The 24,340-nt window shown below is 38.7% G+C and overlaps 4 protein-coding genes across 5 annotated transcripts; 2 read left to right on the top strand and 2 right to left on the bottom strand.

The window, feature by feature from the left end:
* Positions 1–124: 124 nt before the first annotated feature.
* Positions 125–3,136, bottom strand: LOC145494085 (uncharacterized). The gene is made up of 5 exons (XM_081473555.1): positions 3,054–3,136; positions 2,915–2,981; positions 2,435–2,499; positions 1,849–1,915; positions 125–1,045 (listed from the first exon to the last, which is right to left on the bottom strand). The coding sequence occupies exons 1-5, from the start codon at positions 3,127–3,129 to the stop codon at positions 481–483; spliced, it is 840 nt and encodes a 279-aa protein (XP_081329681.1). The 5' UTR covers positions 3,130–3,136; the 3' UTR covers positions 125–480.
* A 24-nt stretch (positions 3,137–3,160) lies between these two features.
* On the top strand, positions 3,161–10,079 carry LOC145494084 (endoribonuclease LACTB2-like). 2 transcript variants are annotated; one of them, XM_081473554.1, is made up of 7 exons: positions 3,161–3,414; positions 4,501–4,667; positions 4,967–5,193; positions 5,985–6,137; positions 6,683–6,754; positions 7,867–7,944; positions 8,549–10,079. In XM_081473554.1, exons 1-7 carry the CDS (start codon positions 3,161–3,163, stop codon positions 8,570–8,572), a joined length of 975 nt encoding a protein of 324 aa, XP_081329680.1. In that variant the 3' UTR covers positions 8,573–10,079. The 2 variants fall into 2 exon arrangements, with proteins under 2 accessions (XP_081329680.1, XP_081329679.1); XM_081473553.1 differs by having other exon boundaries at positions 7,867–7,948.
* Positions 10,080–10,173: 94 nt separating this feature from the next.
* On the bottom strand, positions 10,174–17,778 carry LOC145494083 (cholesterol 24-hydroxylase-like). Its single transcript, XM_081473552.1, has 4 exons — positions 15,607–17,778; positions 14,261–14,594; positions 11,480–11,552; positions 10,174–11,009 (listed from the first exon to the last, which is right to left on the bottom strand). Exons 1-4 carry the CDS (start codon positions 16,210–16,212, stop codon positions 10,499–10,501), a joined length of 1,524 nt encoding a protein of 507 aa, XP_081329678.1. The 5' UTR covers positions 16,213–17,778; the 3' UTR covers positions 10,174–10,498.
* Positions 17,779–18,251: 473 nt separating this feature from the next.
* LOC145495664 (origin recognition complex subunit 5-like) lies at positions 18,252–23,997 on the top strand. Its single transcript, XM_081475288.1, has 5 exons — positions 18,252–18,479; positions 19,406–19,921; positions 20,439–20,643; positions 21,502–21,687; positions 22,668–23,997. Exons 1-5 carry the CDS (start codon positions 18,273–18,275, stop codon positions 22,916–22,918), a joined length of 1,365 nt encoding a protein of 454 aa, XP_081331414.1. The 5' UTR covers positions 18,252–18,272; the 3' UTR covers positions 22,919–23,997.
* Positions 23,998–24,340: the final 343 nt, after the last annotated feature.

Raw genomic sequence — 24,340 nt, 5'->3', positions numbered from 1 at the left:
CAAGAGTTTTTATTGTTGAAATGCATGTAGGCTAGCCGCATTCTCCTTCATGATTTTATTTAAAAATTTTAAGCAGCCAAAATAAAGAAAAGTGATACTTTTTCTGTCATCTAATCATGCTCTGCCTTTTTTTATTTGTTTGGACAAACATGTAATAAAAATTGTGAAAATTTACCAGCTGTTATTAAAAGTGTGTGACATGTTAAGAGAAAAGGTATAATTAAATCCACTACCTGTACTGTATTTATAAAAGAGTATTTGATATTATATTAGATAATTAATTATTACCACAGAGAGATAATTTGACACACAGAAATGAAAACTTTTCTTTTCATAACTTATATTCACAAATAGCTTAATAAAAGTATTAACAAAAAACTGTTGATACATTTGGAAATAAATGTGACTCTCGGATCATTAATTAATAAGTAAAAATAATTAATATATCCAAAAATTAGTCATAAATTTAGGATCTCCAGCTCAAGCAACCTTTTTACTTCTAACTTTTCGAGGAATTGGTAGTGCAAGTTCTACAATTCTAGGAGTGGCTTGAGCCACTTTCGCTCCTTGTGAGACTTTCCACGCATTTGCATCGTAATCCTCGTTGTATTGACTTCGGCTCTTTGGTCTTGCGAGCTGCTGAACTCTGAGAGACGGAAGTGCCTTTTGGGCTGACTGTGACACTTCCCAGATCACAGGACGCCCTTCATTGTAATTGCGATGTGGCTGCTTGGGATTTGAAAGAACAAGAACTCTTTCTGATGCTGTTCCATTCTTTGCAGCTTCTGTTAAATCAGATTCCCATTCGCTCCAATCCCAATCACTATTTGACTTGATTTTTAAAGGAGCGTAAGTTTTGGCTTGTGCAAGAAACTCTATACGTTGTGAGGGTTCTGTTTTCATTGCTGCCTCACTGACGGCTGTTTGGACTTGCCTACATGGTTGGTAGTCTTGATGAAGTGCTTTCGGTTCTGACAGGGCTTCAACTCGCCCTGATGCTGAAGCTTTCATTGCTGCCTCACTGACTGGCCATATAGCGCTTCGTCTGTTGAACACACACACAAAAAATATGATCTGTAACAAATATGAGTGCGACAACCAAAACAAAAGACCCTACATCCCTCCTTTAAGGGGGTGGAAGTCCAATGGCCAACTGTTACAAGCACTGTTAATACAGTATACACTCATTTGTGCAAGTCTTGGTTAGATCCCAGCTGGGCTGTAGTCTTGGGGAAGGTACACCCAAGGGAAGGGGAAAAAGGGTTGAAAAGGGCAGGGATGCTCATTAGAAAATTTGAATTAAACCCCTTGAATGCCTTGAGCCTCATTTGACCCCTAAAAGATACCTGTCTTAAGAATGGACAAAACCATTATTTTGTTTTCTTTTTTTTCTCTGATCTTGAGTGCAGTCCTAAAAGATACCTTGATGGCTATAGATATAGTGGTGTTTCATCTGGTCATGACACACTCTAATTGAGACCAACATCTCTGATTTACACTCCTAAGTGAGCCAATGAAGATCCCCAAACTTTTCACTTGGGAATCACCCAAGCCCCTTTTTGCCCTCACAATGAGATTAACAAAAACAACAAACTGAAACATACAATAATTGCTACAATATCTCAGTTATTTGAGTTTTGGCAAATTGAGACAATAGGCCGTGCCAACTGATAAAACTGTGTCTTGACTTACTTTTAGAATTCCTTTTTCTCCTCTAGGAGATCAGGGCCAAGGTAACTATTTATGTAACTTGTAAAGCAATAATGTATCAACCATTCTTAGTGAGTAGAATAGTTCTCCACATTCTCAGGTTACAAAGATGATTTCAAATGGTTTGAACATCCTCACCTGTCCCCAACATAGTCCTTGTGAAGTTGCTTGCTGTACACAAGTTGTGCTTGTCTTTCACTTAACACTGTTGAATTTGGTGCAAAAAATAAAGGGTATTTTAGAACTGATCTGTCTAAGCACCACATTATTTTACAGAAAATATTTATAGAAATTGTATGAACCCAATTTATAGATACGGCATTTTGGATAGTTTCTAGCCTTCTGTTTCATGATAAATTATTTACCTGTCATTTACTTGTCAGCCACTTTGTCGATGTCAGTTTTGGAATATGAGTTGTCACAACTACTTAATTATTAATAACTGTGAAACTTTATAAATCATGATACTCTAACTTCATCTTACGTGAATGTTTCAATCTCACAGAAAATGTTTCTCTCTGAATATTATCCACCGATGCTTGATTTCAATAACAGTTCCTGATCATGATAATAGGTGTTCGTGGTTTCTTCAAACGATAAATTAAAGATTGCATGAATGAACCCCATTAAAATTAACATGTCAGATCATGAGCTGCGATAATTTGGCGATATCGGCTTTCATTCGGTTGTATAACTTTTGTTAACTACAAAATATATACGTTACCACTCTTGGTCGGTTCTATGTTATCCCAGTTCTTCGCTAAGTTGTTATCCCAGTAAACCGATCGCCTAAAAATAAAGAAACAAAAAGTTATTGAATTTCAATCTGCATGCGGTCTTCTCAAAATAATGGAAAACATTGCACGTATGTCGCAAATGTTACGAGCTTGAAACGAAATTCATTAAATGTGCCTGGCTTAAATAAAATCAAAGCATAATTTTATTCGAATCTAGTGTTCTTCATTTAGTGAAGCATCAACGTGTAACAGTGATCGATTACAAGTGACAATTTAACCAAATTGACCCCTAAACGTACAATTGTTTCATGAGCAGAACTTATTAGCGAGAGACACACGAAGGAATGTTACCGATTTTGTAGTCGAGAAGGCAAGAGTGACATTACATATACCCAATTTCTGATAATCCAGCAGTAAATGACAAAATCGCAGCGTTGATAACAAGGTAGATTGGCTTAACTTCTTACCTGTCTTCAATAAATCCAACTGGAACTGGTTTAGGCCGAGCCAAAGTGTCTATTCTTCGCGTGTCCGCTAAAAGAACGAAAAACTCCATTTCAAACTTCGTTAAACTAAAATTGAAAGCAGAAAAAAATCCAAACTCACTTGTTGCTGCCATATTGTCTTGGTCTTCGGCTGTAGCCGGATTTTGTTTGTCTTTCTCTTGTTCAGTGCTTTCCATGTTTGTGTTGACCGTCTAATGAATCGTTTCTATGAACGCCTCAGCAACTTGGTGCATGGCAACAAGCGAGCTGAAACCGCGAGCGGCCAGCGGACTTCCCAATGAGATCAAGATGGGAAACAAAATGGCGGCCTTGGTTTCATCGTACTCTGGTTTTGCTGGAAATCTTGCACGTTTGCCAACGGTTGAACAACTATCTCCACGTGTTTTACGAATTCTAGGATGCAATCCTAGTCCTATGACGCTTCAAGGAACCAACACGTACCTTGTAGGGACTGGCAGAAGGTATTCAATTACAGTCACTTATTTTTCTTTCTCTAATTTAAGACATCAGCAATCTTGCTACCTTAAATTCGAGACGAAGTAAGATTATTTATTTATTTATTTAATTATTTATTTATTTTTTGCTCAATCTAGCAATAAGCACGACTTAATTTAGCTCAACCTTATCAGCAAATAAAGATCTTTCGTTATAAAATTTCAAGAAATATATAGAGATAAGGAGGGACTGTCTGCTTATGCAGAATATGACATTTGCAGATTGCAAACTGCAGACTACAGTAAGAACTTAATAGCACTCCAGTTAGCTTGAATATCACTCAGACTAGCCTAAATCGTGCCCAGGTTTAAGCCTGTGGTTTTGATAATGGAATGGAGTATGATATTATGTAAAAAGTCAGCAGTCTGTGGTCTGCAAAATTTAATTTCGTACACAGGAATGCAGTCACAACCAGAGACTATTATTGTATAAACCAGAAAGTAACGTACATGTTATTATTACCTCTCTAATAATATACACAAAAAAATTACTCAATTCTGATTGGCTGGGAGCAGTGCAGTTCAAGTGTAACACCAGTGCAAAGAGTGTAACACCAGTACAAATTACACATAGTTATTCTGGGTTATGATTGGCTGAAAGAGAATAGGAAATTTTCTAAGCCAATGATATCACGTGAAATGATGATGAAACTTTTTCTCAGAATTTTGGAAAAAAGTTTTCTTGAATGAGAAAAAATGACTTCAAGAAAGAGCTTCTGGCACTTCCTCCAAGCAAATTTTTTCATGTTTATGTCATTAATAAGCAATCGTACGGTTTTTATTGTTTAATCTGGAATTAATTTGCACTTGTGAGTTTTTCAAAAAGCTGAAATTGCACTTGCTGAAGCAGCTCGCTCAATTTCAGCTTTTTGAAAAACTCACTCATGTAAATTAATTCCAAATTGAACTCGGAACCTTATGATTACCTACATGTATACAAAGTTTCAATTTCAGTGATGTTAAGTGCATGCTGTGCCAGAAATCTTTACAGACTGAGTATGTTAGGATTTAACCACTGAAAGTTTACACCAGTGGTCTGACATTATTCTGCAGCCGCATATTAATTGACACAGGGAGTGGAGGTTCCAGTGAATACGTAGAACATCTCAAAGAAGTGTTATCTAACAACGAGTCCAGTATACAGGAGATTCTTATCACACATTGGCACGCAGATCATGTAGGAGGAATCCTTGATGTTCTCAAGTGCACGGAAAATCCAGGTATTAAGCAGTATTTTAAGTTACATGTATAGTTAAACTCATCACCAATAGATGAGTGTGGGAATGGTGCCTGAATGATCAGTTGGAATCTCAGTCTAGCAGAGAGGGTAATCATAACAACCCTGCCAGTGGTAAACACAAGGTACTGTCACACTGAATTTCTATGTTGAAAAATTAAAAACTTACAGGTCTATACTGGGGCGGATCTAGGGGCTCAGTTGAATGAACCAATTTGCAGTGCTTTAGATTGAATAGTGATGTTCATTACATGTACATTTATTGGTCAAATCATCGTACAGGTCATCTGAGAATTTCAAAGCTTCCACAGGATGGTGTAGCAGAAGAGATCAGTGGAAGCATTGGGAATAAATATAGTTATCTCAAGGACGGAGATGAAATAGTGACAGAGGGAGCAACACTTAAGGTTTTCCACACCCCTGGTCACACAACAGACCACATGATAGTCTATCTGGTGGAGGAAAATGCCATCTTTTCTGGAGATTGCATCTTAGGTCAGGGAACAGCTGTAAGTACTCACTATTTACCATGTTTACACTTACAGTTGTACCCTGACTTGGTTCCTGAGGGCCAGGCACAAGTTTAAACATGGCTGTTTTGTAAATGGATGAGTGTTGCCAGACCTGAACAAGACAGACTGAGTCTTTTTTTTTTTTTTTTTTTGAATGATCACTATTGGAGCAGATATAGAGCGAGAAATATTTGTTTCATTATTATCCAAAGAAAACCTAGCCCTTATTTTTCAGACCCTTTCTGGACCCCTCTTTGGACCCCACTTTGGGCCCTTGTTTGGACCTTGTTTTGGAACCCCTCCTGGACCCCTTTCTATACCCCTTTCTGCACCCCTTACTGCACCCCTTTCTGGACCCTCTTCTAGACCCTTTTCTGGACCCCATTCTGGATCCCCATCTGGATCCCCTATTTTTCTTTGAGAAAATATGAGGTTGTGAGTAAAATACATGTAATTAAAATTGAAGTTAACAACGATTAAGACTACATTAAAGGAGGTCTAGAAAGGCGTCCAGAAGAGGTCCAGAAGGTGGGTCTAGATGGGGGTTCCATGTTTTCCATCTTACTTCAACATCCAATTAAAAACTCCAAAAATGTAGTTTTTAAATTATATATATATATTTTCCATATAATTATTTTTTTTCAGTTGGTAGGTGACAAAATGATAAAATCTATTTGGCCAACCAGTCTGAAGCTATCACACAAGATTTTGGTGCGGTGCATCACTATAAGACTACCACAAACATGAACATTGAGCACTTAATAATAACTTGAGGTACCATTCTACAGGTGTTTGAGGATCTCTTCACATACATGAAATCATTAGAAGTGATTTTAAATTTGTCCCCACATCTTATCTATCCTGGGCATGGTCCAGTCGTAGAAGAAGCTGTCACAAAAATCAAGGAATACATTGAGCATAGAAACTTGAGGGAAAAACAGGTGTGTTATCTTCCTATTCTCTTGATCATAATTTTATGGTAAACATCTTTTTGGTAATATTGTTAAATCAGAAAATAGGCCGAAGAAAATATGTGTGCTGATTGGTTAAAATTGTTTTTCTACATACATGTATAATGCAATAGAAACTAAGAACTAGCAATTGAGCTGTTAATGTAATGATGGCACAAGCAAAGAGTATGACTGACATTTTGATGATCAAAGTAAACATTCAAGTTTTTTTCTTTTTCTTTTTGCAGTATTTTCTAAAAGAAATAGAGGAGACATGTTCTCTGTGTTGTTATCCAGTTATAGACTGAAACCCTCATGAAAGTTTAGGAGAACTTCAAAAAGCTATGAAAACACTCACCTGTCAGCTCACCCGTCAGCTCATGTTCCCACAACATTTCTCATTTTCCCAAACTTTCACTCGTGTTTCTATAACTCCTACATTATAGCAAATGTCTGCCCGGTAAACTATTTACTGGGCAGACAAACAATCATGCTTTAAAAGTACTTACATGTATATGATGCACTCTCTATTCTAGATACTTGAAGCTTTAGGAAATGAGCCTGAAAATGTAACAACTGCCATGGAAATTGTCAAGAAAGTCTATGTTGTAAGATATTAAGAATATTAATTTGTTTTTGTTTTATTTTGTTTTTTTAAATGTTCATCTAAAGTATATCTGAACAATTTCTCAAAAACATATGTACATTTATTATGTACCCGCTAGGTTTTTGCCTGGGTTTGGGCTTTGCCTGAGCCCAGGCCTAGCCAGCCACTCTAAACCTAGGGAGGAGGGAGGGGGTTCTGCCAAGGCCGGGCTGGGGACATGGTCCAGGCACTGGCCTATCTGCTGGTGGTTTGCTAGCAGCCAGCTGTCAAAAGCAGGGGGAAGGGGCAGGGAGGGTGTCTTTTATTGACACCTTCACCTAGCTAGACTTGCTGGGCACTTTACTCAGTTGTTGAACCTTGTTTGAGGGTTGTGTGTTGACATGGCACCCTGCTGGATAGGCCCATGCCACATACGTGTGTGATGGGTATATCTATATCTCCTAGACAGGGGGGGTGGTCAGAGTACTTGGGGCTGCTGGGACTGTCTTTGAGCTGTCTACGGGCATGTTTTTGTGATTCAATACGGTCAGATGTATACGTATACAGAGTATGAGTATATTGGTGAAGTACTTGATTTTCCACTGTCGGGCTCGCATTTGGCTCACCAGTTTGTTTTGATATGTTGTAAGTTTTTTTTTTATCAATTTGTTGCACAACTTTGTGTTTTGAAACCTTTACTAATATTAAGGATCACATCATTGGTGATTGTAATACTAAAAAATAACTGCAGCAGCAATTTATTGTGGGTTACTCTCATTGAAAGGTAACCTTTTACCCTCATCTATATGTATCAGCTCTTGGGGCATGACCCCTGCTTTAGAAACCACTCCTCCTTCATCACAAAATGCAGTACATACTGTCCAAGTGATTTTCAATTTCTTATCTTCCCTCCAGGGTAAAAAGATAATTCCCACCTCCCCATTTAATATTTCTGTTCTCCCCAAGTAACCACTAATTAAAATTGTTGCAGTTGGTCCTTTATTTTGATCCATGATGTGCAGTTCCAGAAAATATTGTACTTTATTACTTTATTACTAATAGTAGTAATAAATTATTAATAATGGTAATGGTTACAGAACTAAATCTATTAATAATTTTACCATTCATTTTTAGGATACTCCATGGCACCTTCATAGAGCAGCAGAGAATAATGTGAATCACCATCTCACCAAACTAGAGAAAGAAGGACGAGTCAGTAAGTTTACTTTAATTGATTCTTTGGCGTATAAATCATCTCTCTCTTCCATATGGGGGCCCATGGCTGAGTTGCCAGGATTGGCCAGTCATTCGACTGGTCTTCATCTTGGAGCCGGCTGCCAAAATTATAGTGGAAGCTCCACGTTGTCTCAGGCAACCAAACTCCATTCTGCAATGCAGTTAATACATTTTTTAATTAATTGATGTAACGAGGAGCAGGGATGGCACAGTGGTGAGAGCGCCTAGGATTGATGCTGGCCCTGTGCCACATGTGAGTTGAGTGCCGGGTAGAGTTTGTTCCTGCTTCTCACCTTGCTCCTTGAGGATCTTTCTAACTAAAGGTTACTCTCGTTTTCAGTCCATCCACAATAACCAACATCTCCAAATTCCAATTTGAATTCCAGTTTTGATGACTTCCTCTCTTAATATTCTTCTGGGAATAGTACTGTCTAAAAAGTGCAATACACAAGTGTGAAGAATCAACAAAAATTGTAGGTTCCTTGTGAGAGACAGACTACTTATTTGTGAAAGGGTTCTTGCAAGGGAAATGGGAGTTTTGTCATGCTTCTAATATCATTTTAAAATTGCTTTCTCTCAGGTTCTATTGAGTCAGGCAATGTGAAAAGATGGAAGAGCTCCCTTTAGTACAGTACGACTGCATTAGATAATTTAATAATTATAATAAAGTAAGCACCATAATTATAATAGTTGATCAATCAACTGTAAATGAATGTTTACCCTTACCTTTCTCTAATCATTACTACTGAATATAGAAATAGGGTAAAGACAGGATTGCATTGCACTTATGCGGCAGCCATTAGTAAGTTTGGATACAATGTTTATTTTTATCCATGATTTTAAACTCTGTAAGTGACTTCACTGAATAATCCAGTGCCCATGGACACTAAAAAAGGACATTATTTTGTGGACTTGAAAACGTCAAAATTGTCAAATAAGCTGATGATGTGTACAAGAATGCACAGCTGCAACTTTCAAAGGGGAAGTTCCGACCAATGACAGTTCAGTCTGGGTTCAATTTTGCTAAAGTGAGAAGTTGAACAGTACATTTTCTTACATGTATGCATGTCAAGAGGCCCTATGTGCCACTGGACATTCTGGGATTGAATGAGTGGGTGAGTGATGCAGGTCAAGAAATACTGGAATCATTTTTGGAGAAAAGCAGTTTAATAGAGTTCTGCTTAAAACAGATTATTCACTCTTGATACTTGATTTGACCAGCATACTTATCAGCTATCACCTCATAGAAATCTTGAGCTCGCAATCTAATTGTTAAATAGTAATCACCATAAAATTATATAGTCCATAGATAAAGTATACCATAAGTAATTCCATTGGTTACTTATTTAACAAACTGACCTGTAAGGCCAAGCCATGTACAATGCAATATTTTACAATTTGTCATAAAACATTGCAGGAATTTGAACATTAGAAACATTGAACTGCTGGGGCCCGTTTTTCAAAAGCCCCGAAAACTTTTCAGGCACGTAAAGCCATTTTTAGTCCATTTGTATCTAAAAACAGAGAAGTGTATACGCCTGAAACTTCTTGTATGAAGGGAATAAAACAGCACTGTAATCATAAGGTTCGAGATTTTGCTATGTCTTTATGGGCCCGAAAAGTTTCCAGGGCTTTTGAGAAACAGGCCCCTGGGCCGTGTGACAAATAAGATTACTACAAAGTTGACAGAAAGTAAGGAATGTCTTAAAGGATGGTTAAAGTGGTTGTTAGATGATTTGACTGAGGAAGGAGCTCAGTCATGGTATTTTGAGTTATTTTTGCTGGTACAAAATTACCTTAAAATTGCAGGAAACCCGAAAAACAGTAGTTTGCTTAAGATAGAAAAACACTAGGAACAACGATGGTTTAGGATGGAGAAGATTGACACAGATTACAAAAGGGACACTTGAAAACTTTGGACTAAACTTTTCAAGAAGTGCAAACTGTGACGTAGCATCTTTTTAAGGATGGTTCACTTGGCCTCAAAGAGACATACCTTGGTCTATAATAATTGACTTGCTTTTTTAAATACTTGACTTCATCCTAGAATCACATATTTTTGTCACGCCTATAATACAGATAGAGATACCTTGAACATTAAAATAAACCTAGCTAATGGAGAACTTTGCTCATATTTTCTATACAAAGATGCAGTTACAATCTTCAAAATGTTTCCGTTAAATAAAATCTCTATTGCTAGCTTGAAGGTAGCCCCTAAATGATGGACATTAGATTTTTAGGGGGGAAGGTTTGGACAATTTTTCTGAGCAAGAATTTTCTTTCTCAGTTTCAGATCATGCAAACATTTTTTTTTTGTTACATTTGCTCCATTTGTGTCTTGTGCATGGTTTGCTCTGCACTATTCTTTCCTTATCTTTATCTTGTGCAGGTTATTTTTTGGTAACTGCCAAAACCCCCATCAAAAAATAGTGGTCCATTCCTAAATCTTGACATATCCTATAGGCATAAATTATACAGGGAAGTAAATATTTATTTATCTGTCTACATTCTCACATACACCTGTAAATGATCATCGCAAAGTCAGGGTACAGCGGACTCTGTCTTTTGGTGCTAGAGTGGCCTTGGGATCTTCATATCCATAATCCTGGCCACGCACCAGCTGAAATTTGAATGACTTCAAAAAGCGTGACATGAGAACCTTCACTTCAAACTCGGCAAACATCTGACCAATACAATGACGAGGACCAAGAGAGAATGGAATATAAGCATGGTGTGTTGCACAGCCAGTGTCATTGTCATCTTTCTGAGACAAAAATCGTTCGGGATCAAAGTTCTCAGGATTCTTCCAGTATTTGGGGCTGTGATGTAAGGCATATACACCAACATTTATCAGTGTACCAGCAGGGATGCGGTGCCCTCCCAACTCACCGTCCTTTTCCATAACTCGAGTGAATGCCGGAACACTGGGATGCAATCGAAGTGTTTCTTTCATCGCAAGACCCGTGTAGTTTAGATTGCTGAGGTCCTCATATGACACATACTGGTGAGAACCAAGGATATCTTCAGCCTCTTGGACTAACCTAAACAGGAGAATTGAAAAAAAGAAGCTGTCAAAATCTATATTCATAGTCCCTGTTTTGGATTTTAACTCCCTTAAGTCCTCTTTCCAAGATTTCTGAGTCATTCTGAAAAATCTGACTGATTTCTGTTAAACAGTGAAGACCAGTATGGATTTGCACCTGAGAGAGATACTGTGAGAGTTGTGTGTTGTTGTGTGCGCAAGAACACAACACAGCGATCCCAGTGAGCAGTTGAACCTACATGTAGACCTCTTGATCGTACGTTTCCTAGTCATTCTAAAAAATCTGATCGATTTCTGTAAAACAGACTGTGGAAACCAGTAATGTCTCCACACCTGAGAGAGCTACTGTATGTCTTGTGCAAGAATACAACATGGCGATCCCGATAATCACTTGAACCTAAGCCTCTTGATCCTGTCACTAAATGAAAGTAATATCATTAAGGACTCGTCTGATAATTGGTAAATCACCTGTTCTCAACCTCAGGATGTTTTCCAGCCTCTGCTAACATAAACGAAAGTGTTGAGGAAGTAGTCTCTTGACCTGTAAAGTACATTGGAGACATACATTAATCCTCTTCATAGTTGCCATTGTTTGATGAAAATGAACATCACTGGCGCCCGATCGCCTGAGGCGCCTAAGTTACAAGTGCGGGTGACTAAAGTTTTGTTCAAGGAGCCTGAGTGGGCACCTAAACATGGAGTTTTCATTCCCATGTAATCTGTCCGACGACTTCAATCTTCTCATGAAATCGGTCAAAAAATCATTCACACAACAAATTAAATGGAAAACAACAGCTACTCTGGTCCTGTTTTGCTTTTAGCACGAGAAATCTGGGCCAAAACACGGCAAAAAAGTCTCTCTCCGCCCCGGGGGGGTGGGGGGAGTGGGCACTAACACATATGGGCTATATAGGTATGTGCCGCTGTGAAGGGTATGGTTTTCAAGCAGTTTACTCTAGGATAGGGTATATAAATCAGAGCGTTTGGGTCTAGAATAGGGTATCATTTTTCCCAAAACTGACTAGTTGGTTGAAGATTTTCTCTAGACTAAGGAAACCAGGAATTGCCACTCAAAAATATAAAAAAAAAATCAAATCAGCAAGTTTAAATTTACGCAAATCAGCCGCAATAGTGTCGATAGATAGGGGGATTTGGGGAGTTTACTCTAGTATAGGGTAGCAAAATTCAGCTGAACTAGCTCTGGTATAGGCTAAGGCTCCAGGGACCCAGCGGCACATCCCCACCCAGAAATTCCCAGAGTACCCCCCCGGGCTCTCTGCTCACAAACAGCCCAAAACAGCCATATTTGAAAATCGCCCTATAATGCATTGCAAGCTCAGTATTGAATATATTTACATCATGTATGCTAATGGATTGTGTCTCTGTTGATGCCTTACTGATTCCAAGTTGCAAAATAACTACTTTGATAACAAATATTTTTGGAATTGGAGTGATGATCCTGCTGACATTATATTTACAGTTGAAAAAAGATCAATGCGTCTAAATATTTGTCCAATACTTAAGAAAACTTCACTTAGATGTACTGAATGAATTTCTTTAGGTTCTGAAAAGATAATTCAAGTAACTAGCCAGCAAAAAGAACACATCATTGCAATTCTCTCTGCATACTAGGGTTTTATATTTTAAATTATCAAATGAATTGTCGCGACTCCGCCCAATATACAAGAATTTATTTTCTCCAAAGAAGTGGCCAATATTGCCGTCATGCTGCCTCAAAATCACCTTTAGTTTATACTAATGTCCCAAGCCCGGGGAAAGGAACGCACATTTCAGCGAGGCCAAATTCAAACCTCCCAAATGCCTCTTTCATTTTTATTTGTTTTCATTTGCAGCTTGCATTTCATGATTTGTACAATGTATTTCGTCTTTTTAAAATAGAATTGCAAAACTCAAAAACAAAGGCAGCAATATAAATTTTTATTAAAAAAAAAGCCGCAGCACTTGCATGGATACACCAATTATTGAGTTTGACCATAAATAGTATTCTTTCTCAGTCATGACCTGATCACTTTGCTGAATGCTTTATTTATAAAATTTGATTGATATTAGACCATATTAGTGTCTCACGGAAAATCTCTGCCCCAGGACCCCTCAACCTCCCCACCCCCCCGGAGAATTTTATCTGGGCTCCTAAAAAAGTGGCTTGGGCTCCTAACTTTTGGTGGAAGGAGCCCAAAGGGCTCCTTAAAAATTTCCTTAGGCAACAGCCTTGCACTTGAGTCATTTTCATGGTCTGTACTTTATTACGCCTATCTACTTGAAGCAGTTGCTTCAAGATGTTTGCTTGGGAGTGCAGCAACTCAAATAGCAATACTTGTACATTGTTGAATTGATTAAGTATAAAGATGATTTCCAGTCCATACTGCACACTCTTGAGAGTTTGTTTGCGTTTTTTGTTTTGTTTCATGTAAAACATCACAAAATGTAAACATTTTGCAACTACAGCAACTGTACTTACATGAGGTAAATTCAAAGTTTCAAAACAACCGCCATTATGGATACAAAGCGGTCAAAGTTTTATGCTGCATTTCTTTCTCATTACATATCACTTGATGAAAGACCTTCACAGCTGTAAAAATCAATGAGGCTTTTGGAAAAAGAATTTGAAAGTCCTCAAAGATAAGGTATGTGGTTTGTAATGAATAACATCGATTCGCATTCATTGAGTGAGATTTATCATCTCTATAAACATTAGGGTGCTGAGACTGTGCAGTACGGCCAGAAATCATCTTTAAGTATATATATAAAAAAATCTACCGATGTTGCAATCTTTAATGTACTCCTCTCACACGTGCAACAGTTGTGTAACTGGAGGATACATTTTAACTGTCAAACACGATTCTGCTGACTACATGTACATGTAAGTTAAATTGCAACATGTAATCTTATATATTTACATGTAACTATCGGTCAGACTACTTTTCTATGGGCAAATAGTCAATGAAGGGTAGCACTCATAGAAAACAAGGGTGAGTTGTCTAATAGTTTAAGTAGACACTGCAAAGGATTACAGATTCACCAAACCTACAACTTTGTGTATTTTTGAGCCTAAAGTTAAGAACGATCAAGGTTCAAGAGCAGCATGCACAAGATCATTGACAACCAGTGAATAGAAAACGATGATGGAACCAATCAGATTTGCAGATTTCCAACAGGACTCAGCTGAGTGGCTACTACTGAAAGATAAAGAAAAATGTGGAGTACATAATAATATTAAGAAATACCCACCAGCAATAAAGAAAGTGACAAAGTAATCAAGCAGTTCTTCGTAGTCCAGATCAGTGTCTTCATTTACAGACTTAAGGATATAACTGAGAATATCTGAAGGCACCTCTTCCTCATTTGTCAAGGCTTTTCTTCTTTCATCAATGATTTTCTTTCCTGTATCTCGTAAGAAGTGAACTGCAGACACAACTGAATTTTGATAGCCATAACTTGTAAAGTCAATCGCATGAAGTGGATGAGATAGACACCAAATTGGGGCTGCTAAACATTCCCTTATGGCAGTGGGGAATGGAGAATCAGGGTCACCAATCGCATTTAAATCAATTCCAAAGGCCACCTGGAAAAGAAATAGACCAATTTAACTAAACTATCTCCACTACTCAATATGATGGGTTACTAATTAAGTAGTTGGCTCACAGAGTCATTGTTCCCTTTCAAAAGCAGTTGACAACAACAGTCCAAACAGTATGCCGATAAACAGCCATTAGATCTAATAGATGGCTGACAGATGGCTGAGAGTCAGCCAACAGTCAACTGACAGTGTACCAACAGTTTTGTATATAATTTGGCACAAAGGGTAGCAATGAAAAGCACCCTCTGGCATGGATGAACTTGGGCAAGTTTTGTTTGGTGTGTCTGATTACAAAAATAATATTATGAATGCAAATTCTCACTAAAACTATGGGCACAAAATCAATTTCATGTCAGGGTGAAGTGTCTACTTTTAGTGCATCTAGACCAATGAACTTAAACAGACAAAATGAGATGGATAATCCATCTTGATGTATAATGTAAGGAAGGTAAGGTGAAATCTACACACGATAAGCTGCCCATCAGGCTGGTGCTTATCTGTGGGTGCTTGGATAATTCATGATGATAATTAAACGATCTGCTTTTGTGCATCTAGAATTCACTCCTTTTGATACAATAATAATTATTGTTCATCATGTTTTGATAATACAGTAGATGTATACACAACTGACAAATTAGCTGCAGATGCATAATCTGTGAGGAGAGATTCATTCATCTCAAGTGGTTTCTTCAGTGTTGCACCTTGCATGTGTACACTTGTCTTTCCCTTTTTTATCCACACCCCCAACCCCTCCCTATGGAGGGCAACCTAAACCACAGGGCCTCTTGGAGAATTTTTTTCAAAGGAGACAACATAATTTTGCACCTCTCAGTTGAAAACTTCAAAGGTGTCGCCAACAGAAAACTGGGCTGTCTGAAATCTGCCCTCTGTAGGGGGGAGGGGAGGGGGGTGCATGTTTTACAATGTCCCCATCTGGGTCATTATTTGAGATCACAAAACAAATTGTGAAACATTACCAAATGTACTCTTGCCTTACCTTTCCAATTATGTCCAAAGTAATTCTGTTAAACTCATCCGCCATTTTCACTTCGGTCTTTCCATCTGCTAAGTCAGTCAGCCTCGCCAAAAACACGTCACAACTTGAGTTAAACTGGATCAGAAGTTCCTTCAAGTATTTCCTGTGGAATGCAGGATTCACTGTAAGGCGTTTGATCTTCCATTTCTCATGGTCTGTCTCCGTAACAAGCCCTTTCCCCATAAATCGCTCTCCGAAGAGATAGCCAAGTCGATCGTAAGACCAGGCATCTTTGGGAAAATTCGACGTTATAAGCACTTTCTTGACTATATCAGCATCTGAAACGTAGACGAGTGGGATATGAAAAATCCAAATAATCATGACAGGGCCATGCTCTTGGACCAGATGTCTCAAGACTTGAAATCCATTCAAGTCGTTCTCTTCTTTCAAGCGTTGGAGTAACTTGACATTTCCCCACAAAAATCCGTCCCGTTTGGGGCCTGGAATGTGGTCAAGTGTCTTATGTTTATGATGCAGGTAGACCAAAAAGCAAAAAGCGAGAGTAAAGGCAGCTAGGCACAAAGATATCAAGAGAAAATACACCGCCGTGAACAACATGGACGCCATTTTGATTTTGTAACACTTCTGCTCAGCGGTAGTGGGGTGGAGAGAAACCTTACATTCAAGTAACCACTTATAAACTCGTTTTTCTTCAAGAATCCTTACAGAAATATAACTTCACTGAAAAGATGTGTCCTGCAACTTCCTTTCAAAGGAAATAAAAACAACAACAACAAAATGAAATCAAACAATGTTTAGTCAGGACAGCATGAAGTGTACTTGAAACTACCCCTAGAAAGTTTTGGCTGCTCTCCCCAGTTTTTTTCGTTCAACAGTAACATTGCAGACCCGAGGCTTACAGAATCTTTGCAGCGAAGTTATTTCCAGTTAGACTGAATTAGATACACTGTCATCTCTTATGGGAGACTGGAAGTCATATTCCTGCCCTGCGACAGAAATCTTTCCTTGTGCAAGCTTTGCTGAAAGAAAGGGGAAGCAGCATTGAGCCATCACAAGTGACCTAAAATGTTTCTTCTATGGCCAGCAGTGCTATAATTTCAATTTTCCCTGACGTTTCTTTAAAATGCCAATTTTTCCTGTCTCAGAATACGATTCTCTGACTTTTCCCTGACCTTGAAGAATTTTTACCCTGTGTATGTATTCAGTCCAGGTCCTGGGGCGGATCTAGGGGGGAATGGTTCGGGGGTTCTGTCGAACATTATAACACGCTGACTTGGCCTCAGAATGAGGAAATCCTATTTCTGAGGACCTCAATTTTAACAAATTTTCGGGGGACTGGATGCCCACAGATTCCCCTACAGGGAACCGCCTTCTGTGGTCCGTATCTCAAATCGCCTACCGTAAAATCCTGTAATCCCCTCAGAGAAGACAGAGAAGTGCAGAGCAGAATAACGTGTTTCATTTCTTTACCTCCCCAAGGTGTTCGAACTGTACCATAGTGATACAAATCAAGAATATTAATAATTTAAATAATTATTCATTGCTCATTTGTTTGCCGTTTTAGGCTCTTCTTCATATTCCAAAATACTGTAATCACTTCTGGCGAGACGCAATTGACGCAATTGTCTTCCATACCCCTTACCAAAGGAAGGTGTCCAGCAATCTGTGGGAGATAACTGGGCAAGACAGACAGACTGGCAATGAAAACCTTGTACGACAAGTTAAGAAAAGTGCCTCTCACACCCCGGGGGGGGGGGGGGGGCCCGTACAAAAAGGACGGAGGTGCTCGTTGTAGCTTTTAGGGTACTGTGTACTATAGCTTCATATGGACATAACAGTGGCGGATCCAGACTTTGAACTAAGGGGGAGGGGGGCGGTTTTGATTTACTTGCCCTGTTGGCTTCTCTTCCTTCAGTCATTTCTTCTTTTTCCACCCAAAATAAGGGGAGGGCCCTTCCCCTAGATCCGCCACTGCATAAAAGCACAAGTGTTATTAACATTAATCGTTCAGATAGTGGCAGACATGTTAAAATTTTTAGAAACAACGCAACGTCTTTCAAAAACATGTTTCAACAGAATTTTCTGTCATTTTCAGTTCAAATTACAAAGTACAGAGTTGAATATATAGTGTACGCAAAATGCTACTTTGTAATTTAAACTGAAGATGACAGAAGATTCTGTTGAAACATGTTTTTAAAAAACGTTGTGTTGTTTCCAAAAATCGTTCAGATCCAGAAATGCTGGGTTGCGCAACATAACAGCATTAAAAAAAAAATTGAAAAATTATTAACTATAAGAAATAACACGCAAACTGCGGTGATAAATATAGCAATAAAACGCATGTTAAAAAACAAAGTTCATTTACTAGACGTTTCGTATGTTTCAACATACATCTTCAGAAGTAACCGTTAGGAATAGAAGTAACAACTAAATTTCAATTTAAAATAAGTAACTAATTAACAATTACAATGACAGAAGCTGAGAAAAATTTGCATATAAACAATGCAAACTAATAAAGATAAAACTTTTCGCTGCTTACACTATCATTTAGAGTGGGTTTTAATTCCCTTATTAGCTGAGTAAAACCCATAGGTGATGTCATGACAAGTGTACTTCCACCTAGGCCCTTTGGCTACTCTCCCCAGGTCTTTTGGTTCAAAACCAACATGGCGGCAAATGGTGGGTTCTTAGGATACAGTAAAGACAGTCTGCAGAATCTTTACAGCAAAGTTATTTGCAGAAAGATTGAAATAGATACACTGTTATCTCTTTTGGGAGATAGGAAGTCATATTCCTGTCCTGCGATATTTGTGTGTGGACACACCGCTACCGGGAAATCTTTTCTTGTGCAAACTTTGCTGAAAGATCTAGAGGTGAGAGTTTGTAAAACTTAATTTATTAAGTTGAAATATTTCTTGAGAGTTTTACCCTCTTTAACGCTTTTTCGATTTAAATTGCATATTATAAAATAACTATTTCAGTCTTCAATATCGTAATCAAATGAAATATAATGCTCGGTCAATTCCAAGCCCGCTTATTTGTCTGTCATTTGACAATTTTTCCTGCCCCAGGGTAGGGTATTTGCTATAACAGAGCTCTAGTCAGCCCTAGGATGGTGCATTGTCAAAAACAATATTTTTTGATCGTTCACTTTTTAAAATACTACATCTTTTGTTCTTTATTTGTAAATTTCCTAATTGCTATCAACACAAAACTACTGATTTAATGAACCTCATTGGAGTCCTACACTTTCAAGCAAATCCAAGTCCCACTCTCTGTGTTTAGCTTGGAATCGCTATACCACAAGGAACGCACCGCATCTTGACCAATCACCAAAATTTTGGGCTTCTTCCATAGGTCAGGCATTTGCATTCTTCCCAGAGCTACACTGTGGGGATTTGTATAAATGAAGTGGCTCCACTGGAGAGCATGCCCAACAAATGCCTCTGGGGGCGATGGGCAGGCTAGAACTGACAGATCATAGAGCAATTGCCACACTGATCCAGTTTAGAGAGGTCAGAAAAGAGAGAGGCAACACTTTATCTGGGACAGCTCAGGGTGTTCCAATATTTTTATTTCCAGCCTAAACTTGGGAAAGTGATGTACAGCACTTAAATTAACAACAACAGATAGAGATACTGTAACTCAAGAACTAAATAAATGGGGCTTATCGTCCCGTCATACTATGTTGGGAAACTGCAATGTTGGACCTTGCCCTGACTTACGTTATATAAAGGGGAGAGTTTGAACTGACTAAATTTCTTACTGCTCTTTTTCTTTCCTTTGTTTAACGATACAGCTTCCACATGTATTGGTGAATTGTGTGGAGAGCTTTACAGCAAGATTGATTTTTGAACATGTTCTATACCAGTTGCAAGATTCAGACAAAGAAGATGATTTAACTGCCTCACCGAAATGCGACAACATGACAGACTTCTTGCGACATCTGAAACATAACCTTTTATCAAAGGACCTTGCAAACGAAACGTTTTACATTGTTCTGGACAAGGCAGAGAGACTAAGAGACATTGAGGCAAACATGCTTCCTGCATTTTTAAGACTTCAGGAGCTTACGCAGCTCAATATCTGTGTGATCTTGCTAAGTCAGATTGTGTGGGAGAAGTTCCAAGTCGGAACAGGATTTTATGAGCCTATTGTTATGCATTTTCTGGATTATTCAAAGACTGAAGTGCTGCAGATCATGGCAAGAGATTGCCCAGCAACATATCCTGAGGAATTTTTCAAAGCATACTGCCAGCTTCTCATGAGTGTATTTTATTCAGTGTGTAAGGATTTGAATGAGCTGCGGCATCTGGTGAGTGGCTTTTATTTTGAGTTAGGAGTATTGTAGATTGCTAAAAGGGAGTTTGTGGTGGAAATTAGCACACCAGGCACCATTGGGTTGGAATCACTGAATACATAATTTGCTACAAACAGAAGCTTTAATCACCACCTATGAATCTAGCAGATGATAAACAGATAATCTAATTTTTACCATAGCATGGCAAATGTACATAAACCATTTAGGTTCTAGTTTACAGGAGGTGCCAGTGTCCAGACTGTCAAAAACAGGCACCATATCAGGCATTCTCCAAAAGTAGGCCAAAACAATCAACCATTTTAATTGATAGAGGGGAATGATTACATAAATCTCAAGCCCACAGTGTTCTTTGTCTCATGCTCTTGTTCACTTATTTTGGCCATGACCATCCAAAGGATTGTTCAATAGCAGACCTTCGAAATTTATATATAATTACTTTGGCATCTAAATGTTTGCTCCTTTATGTCCAGGGTGGACATGATATTATTTAATGCACATTTTTGCCATTCAGGCTCTTCTTCATTTTCCAAAATACTGTGAGCCAATCACTTCTGGTGAGGCACAATTGACAGACAGTCGCAAACTGTGGCGGAATATTGAGCCTCATCTGAAGAAGGCCCTCCATACAGTTTACCTTAGGGAGGTGTCCAGCAATCAGTGGGAGAACATTATTGGGCAAGACACACAGACTGGCTGTGAGAACCTTCCAGGGCAGGGTAAGAAATGTGCTTTCATCCACTTCTAGGATTTTTGTTAAGTATGTACACATGTAACATCTACAGATATAACACATGCAGGAATGCATTGCAAATGGTACAATCCTTCACGTAGAAAATCCTGAGTCTCAGAAACGTTTTTTGATCTTCGAATCTTGCAAAACTTTGTTTTGAGTCATGAAGTTCTGTTTTTGCATCTGCAAAGTTGCACAAATTGGGGGAGATATGAGTATTTTCTAAAAACAGTGGGGCGGGGGGGGGGGGGGGGGGAAGAGGGAGATTGATGTTACTGAAACTAAAGATTTAAGTAGATATTAATACACACCATTCCACCATGCAGGAATGGTGTGAATGGTAAAATGAATAATGAATGGTAAAATTTGAGACTTGCTTAAACATTTTTTGAAAGGCCAAAAGTCAAAGACAGGGTTGTGACTTAAATTATTTTAGACTTGTACCTTTAGAAAGCACTTGCATGTTGATCAGGCAAGTGCCAACAGGGGAGGCTGGGGGAGAGAGGAAAAGATCCTAGAGAGAAGGAGCGCAGCCCTTTATGTTTTTTGGCTCCACATGTACAATGGCCACCAGATGTACACATGGAAATAATTATCCAGTCCTTGCCCAGATTAGCTGCTAAAAGATTAGCTGCAGTAAATTCTTTTTCTCATAATTATCACCTTTTTTATCAGCTCAGTCAAAACGGAGAGATTAGAAGCGCCTACAGCATAAAAATTGTGATAGACTAGTGACCCATCTCTTACCTCTTGATACAAAAACTGTACATGCACAAAAAATCACTTTGGCTACTTTGAAGCTACTTATTAATAAACACTTAAATTTGGCAATCTCTTTCTGTAGGTATTTCTGTTCGTTCACACATCGAGTTGCCATACTACGCCAAGTACCTTTTGATAGCGTCATACCTGGCTTCTTACAATCCTGCTCACACAGACAGGAGGTTCTTTACCAAACAGGGACGACGAGGCTTGAGTAACAGAGCAAAGGCGGCAGCGAAAGCTAAGAAATCCAACACACAGCTGACAGGTCAGAATATAAATCAAATGTGGCATTGTTATTAAGCACCGTTATCCTCGCAAAACTAACTCCTGGAGACCTTACATGGTTCAGTTCTGGCCCTCTCTCTGTCACGGGAACGTAACGCGACAGAAATAGGGTCAGAGCTGGACCAGTCCAGTTCTGGGCTCTCCTGTCATGCAAGTCCCCCCACATGCAACGCTACGCTTTCGGTAGAGGGCCGTAACTGTGCTGTTTCTCTAGATGCCGTTATTTATGTTCTCAATTCATCACGGTCTTAAATTTAAAGCCTTTAAGGGCATTCCACTGAAATAGAACCTGCAGTGAGATTTTTGTGAAAGTTTGCCTATTGATTGTTTATATTACAGGAACTTAAATTTTGAAATAAAAATGATGGGTCCCCATGTTCGTCTATGAGCAACAGCACCTTGTTTATACCCAATAAATCCTTATAATATTGGCACCATGATTGTAGTCACGATTGCTTGCTAAATTTACGTTTCCGACGATTGTTTTTTGTTCTGCGCTGAGAATTGGTCCATATTTAATTTACACAGAGAAATTTATTACTCAATTAAAAACAACAGAAAAAAATGATAGGTCACCATACTCGTTTGCGAGAAAATGACAATTTACCTCTATGGCGAGGTCCAGCCGTAAAGAAAACGCCGCCATTTTTTTAATACGCGCGCGCTATTCACGCGTGAAGTTATGCGCAGTAGGGATGCGCTATGCAATACTGGGGAATGACCTTAAAGACCTTTTAAAAGCGTAGGAGAGAAAAATCCCTAGTCGTTTCACGCTACGGAAACGGGACAGAACTCCGACGGTATGAGACACTTGATCCGACGCTTAATCTGTACCTGCACGGTCTCTTAGGACCCTTACAAAAGACAGTCAGTCAAGTGAGTTCTTAGTACAGAAAATGCAAGAGATGCTCTGACCTGTTGATACATGTGTTCAAGGACTTTGGTTTTATTTTGTGACAGGTCCGAAGAATTTTCAGCTGGACAGATTGATGGCCATATTTTACAGCATTGTGGAAGAAAACGTCACTCCATCGGCCAATATTCTTTGTCAGATTTCCTCGCTTGTCTCACTGAACCTGCTGGCTCAGATCACATCTGATGATCAGATAGACTGTCCCAAGTACAAATGCCTCGTGAACTTCCTTTCTATTTCAGAGATTGCCAAACAGCTGCAGTTTGATATCGTGCAATACTTGTACGACTTCGTTTGATGCTCTAGCAATGATTGAGTCGTAAATTCTTGTTAGCTTTTTATAAAGGATTTAGCTTGGCAAGTTTTGAGAAGAGAGAACATGATGGCCAAGAGGCCTGTCCTGACCAAAAATCAATTTTCGTTTGGCTTATTATAGAATATTTGACAATCTACAAGGATAATTTTTTTGTAGATTCAACACATAATATCGGTAGCGCAAATTCTCTTTTGTAAGCCATTCCACCTCTCTATCGCTGAAAATACAAATAAAATTAAGAAATGGTTCGTTGATGCATTCTGTTCTAAATGCTTTACATTGGTAGACGGGAATAAAACTAAGAGATCGTTTCCACGAACGTTTAGGAGACGTAAAAAAACCGAAAACCACGACAGATAGGCCTTTAGAGCAATTTATAAACATTATAACCTCCCAGACCATCCTTCGGAAAACATGATTGATTTTGGTATTTCTTTCCATCAAGGCAACACTGGAAGCCATAACAACCGTGTGAACAGAAATTTATCCTTGAACACGGTAGTTTGGCAAGTTCGGTTGGGTGTAGTGATGCTCGACGGAACATTTGAATTAAACCCTACTTAATTGGCCACTCCCCATTGGGGCTTTTCAGGACCAATGTAAACAAACAATGATAAATAAATATTTAAATAAACATAACTAGGTTTAGAATCCCAACTGGCGGGGGGCAGACCAGTCGGCTATTTACAAGGGCAGGAGAGAAGCTGAACTCGGGGCTACCGAGAACAACATGGGGCATGGAGTGTTTGTGGCAAAAATTCAACAAACTTTGATAAGCCAAATTTTTCTCAACTGATTCTGATAACTGGGTCACTAAAGTAAATAATGGTATGGGTACGAAAGTAATGCCAGAAGGCAGGTAGATACACTGATTTTTTTGAAAAATGGCAATTTTGGGTTGTAATTTTGACATCAATTTTTGCCAAACTCTAGCCCCAGGCTCCTCTCTGTACAATACCTCGAGGACAAAGTTACATGTATGAAATGAAAGCTCTATTATAGTAGAGTTCATGGTCAAATTCATTTGGAAGCACAATTTACCTATTGGGTTTTATGGCACTTTCAAAATGTCCCCTGGAAGGCTGGGTTTTTGGTGTTCAAAGGGGAAAAAAAAGATACCCCCCCCCCTGAAACTCCAAAACTAAAAGTTAGAGAAGTTAGCCAAATTGGCTTTTGAAATATCTCATTGCACCCAACTTCTGTGCCAAGTTTCAGCCAAATCGGTTGATCACAACTTTTGGCCCCTGGAACACTTTCTGAGACAATGACACTTAAGATGTGAATGAAAAACAAGTGGATGTGGTTTCTATGGTAGGATCAATTGTATTTTAGGGGGGCGGAATGCACTACTGGGAATGTGAAGAGGTTGTGACCAGGTTCAAATCGTTTGCGTGTTGTATTGAA

This window comes from Orbicella franksi, chromosome 8, assembly GCF_964199315.1.
Source record: "Orbicella franksi chromosome 8, jaOrbFran1.1, whole genome shotgun sequence".
In the NCBI taxonomy this organism is placed as follows: domain Eukaryota; kingdom Metazoa; phylum Cnidaria; class Anthozoa; order Scleractinia; family Merulinidae; genus Orbicella; species Orbicella franksi.
Note: the sequence above shows the minus strand (reverse complement) of the source record. Positions and strands in the feature narration are given on the sequence as shown.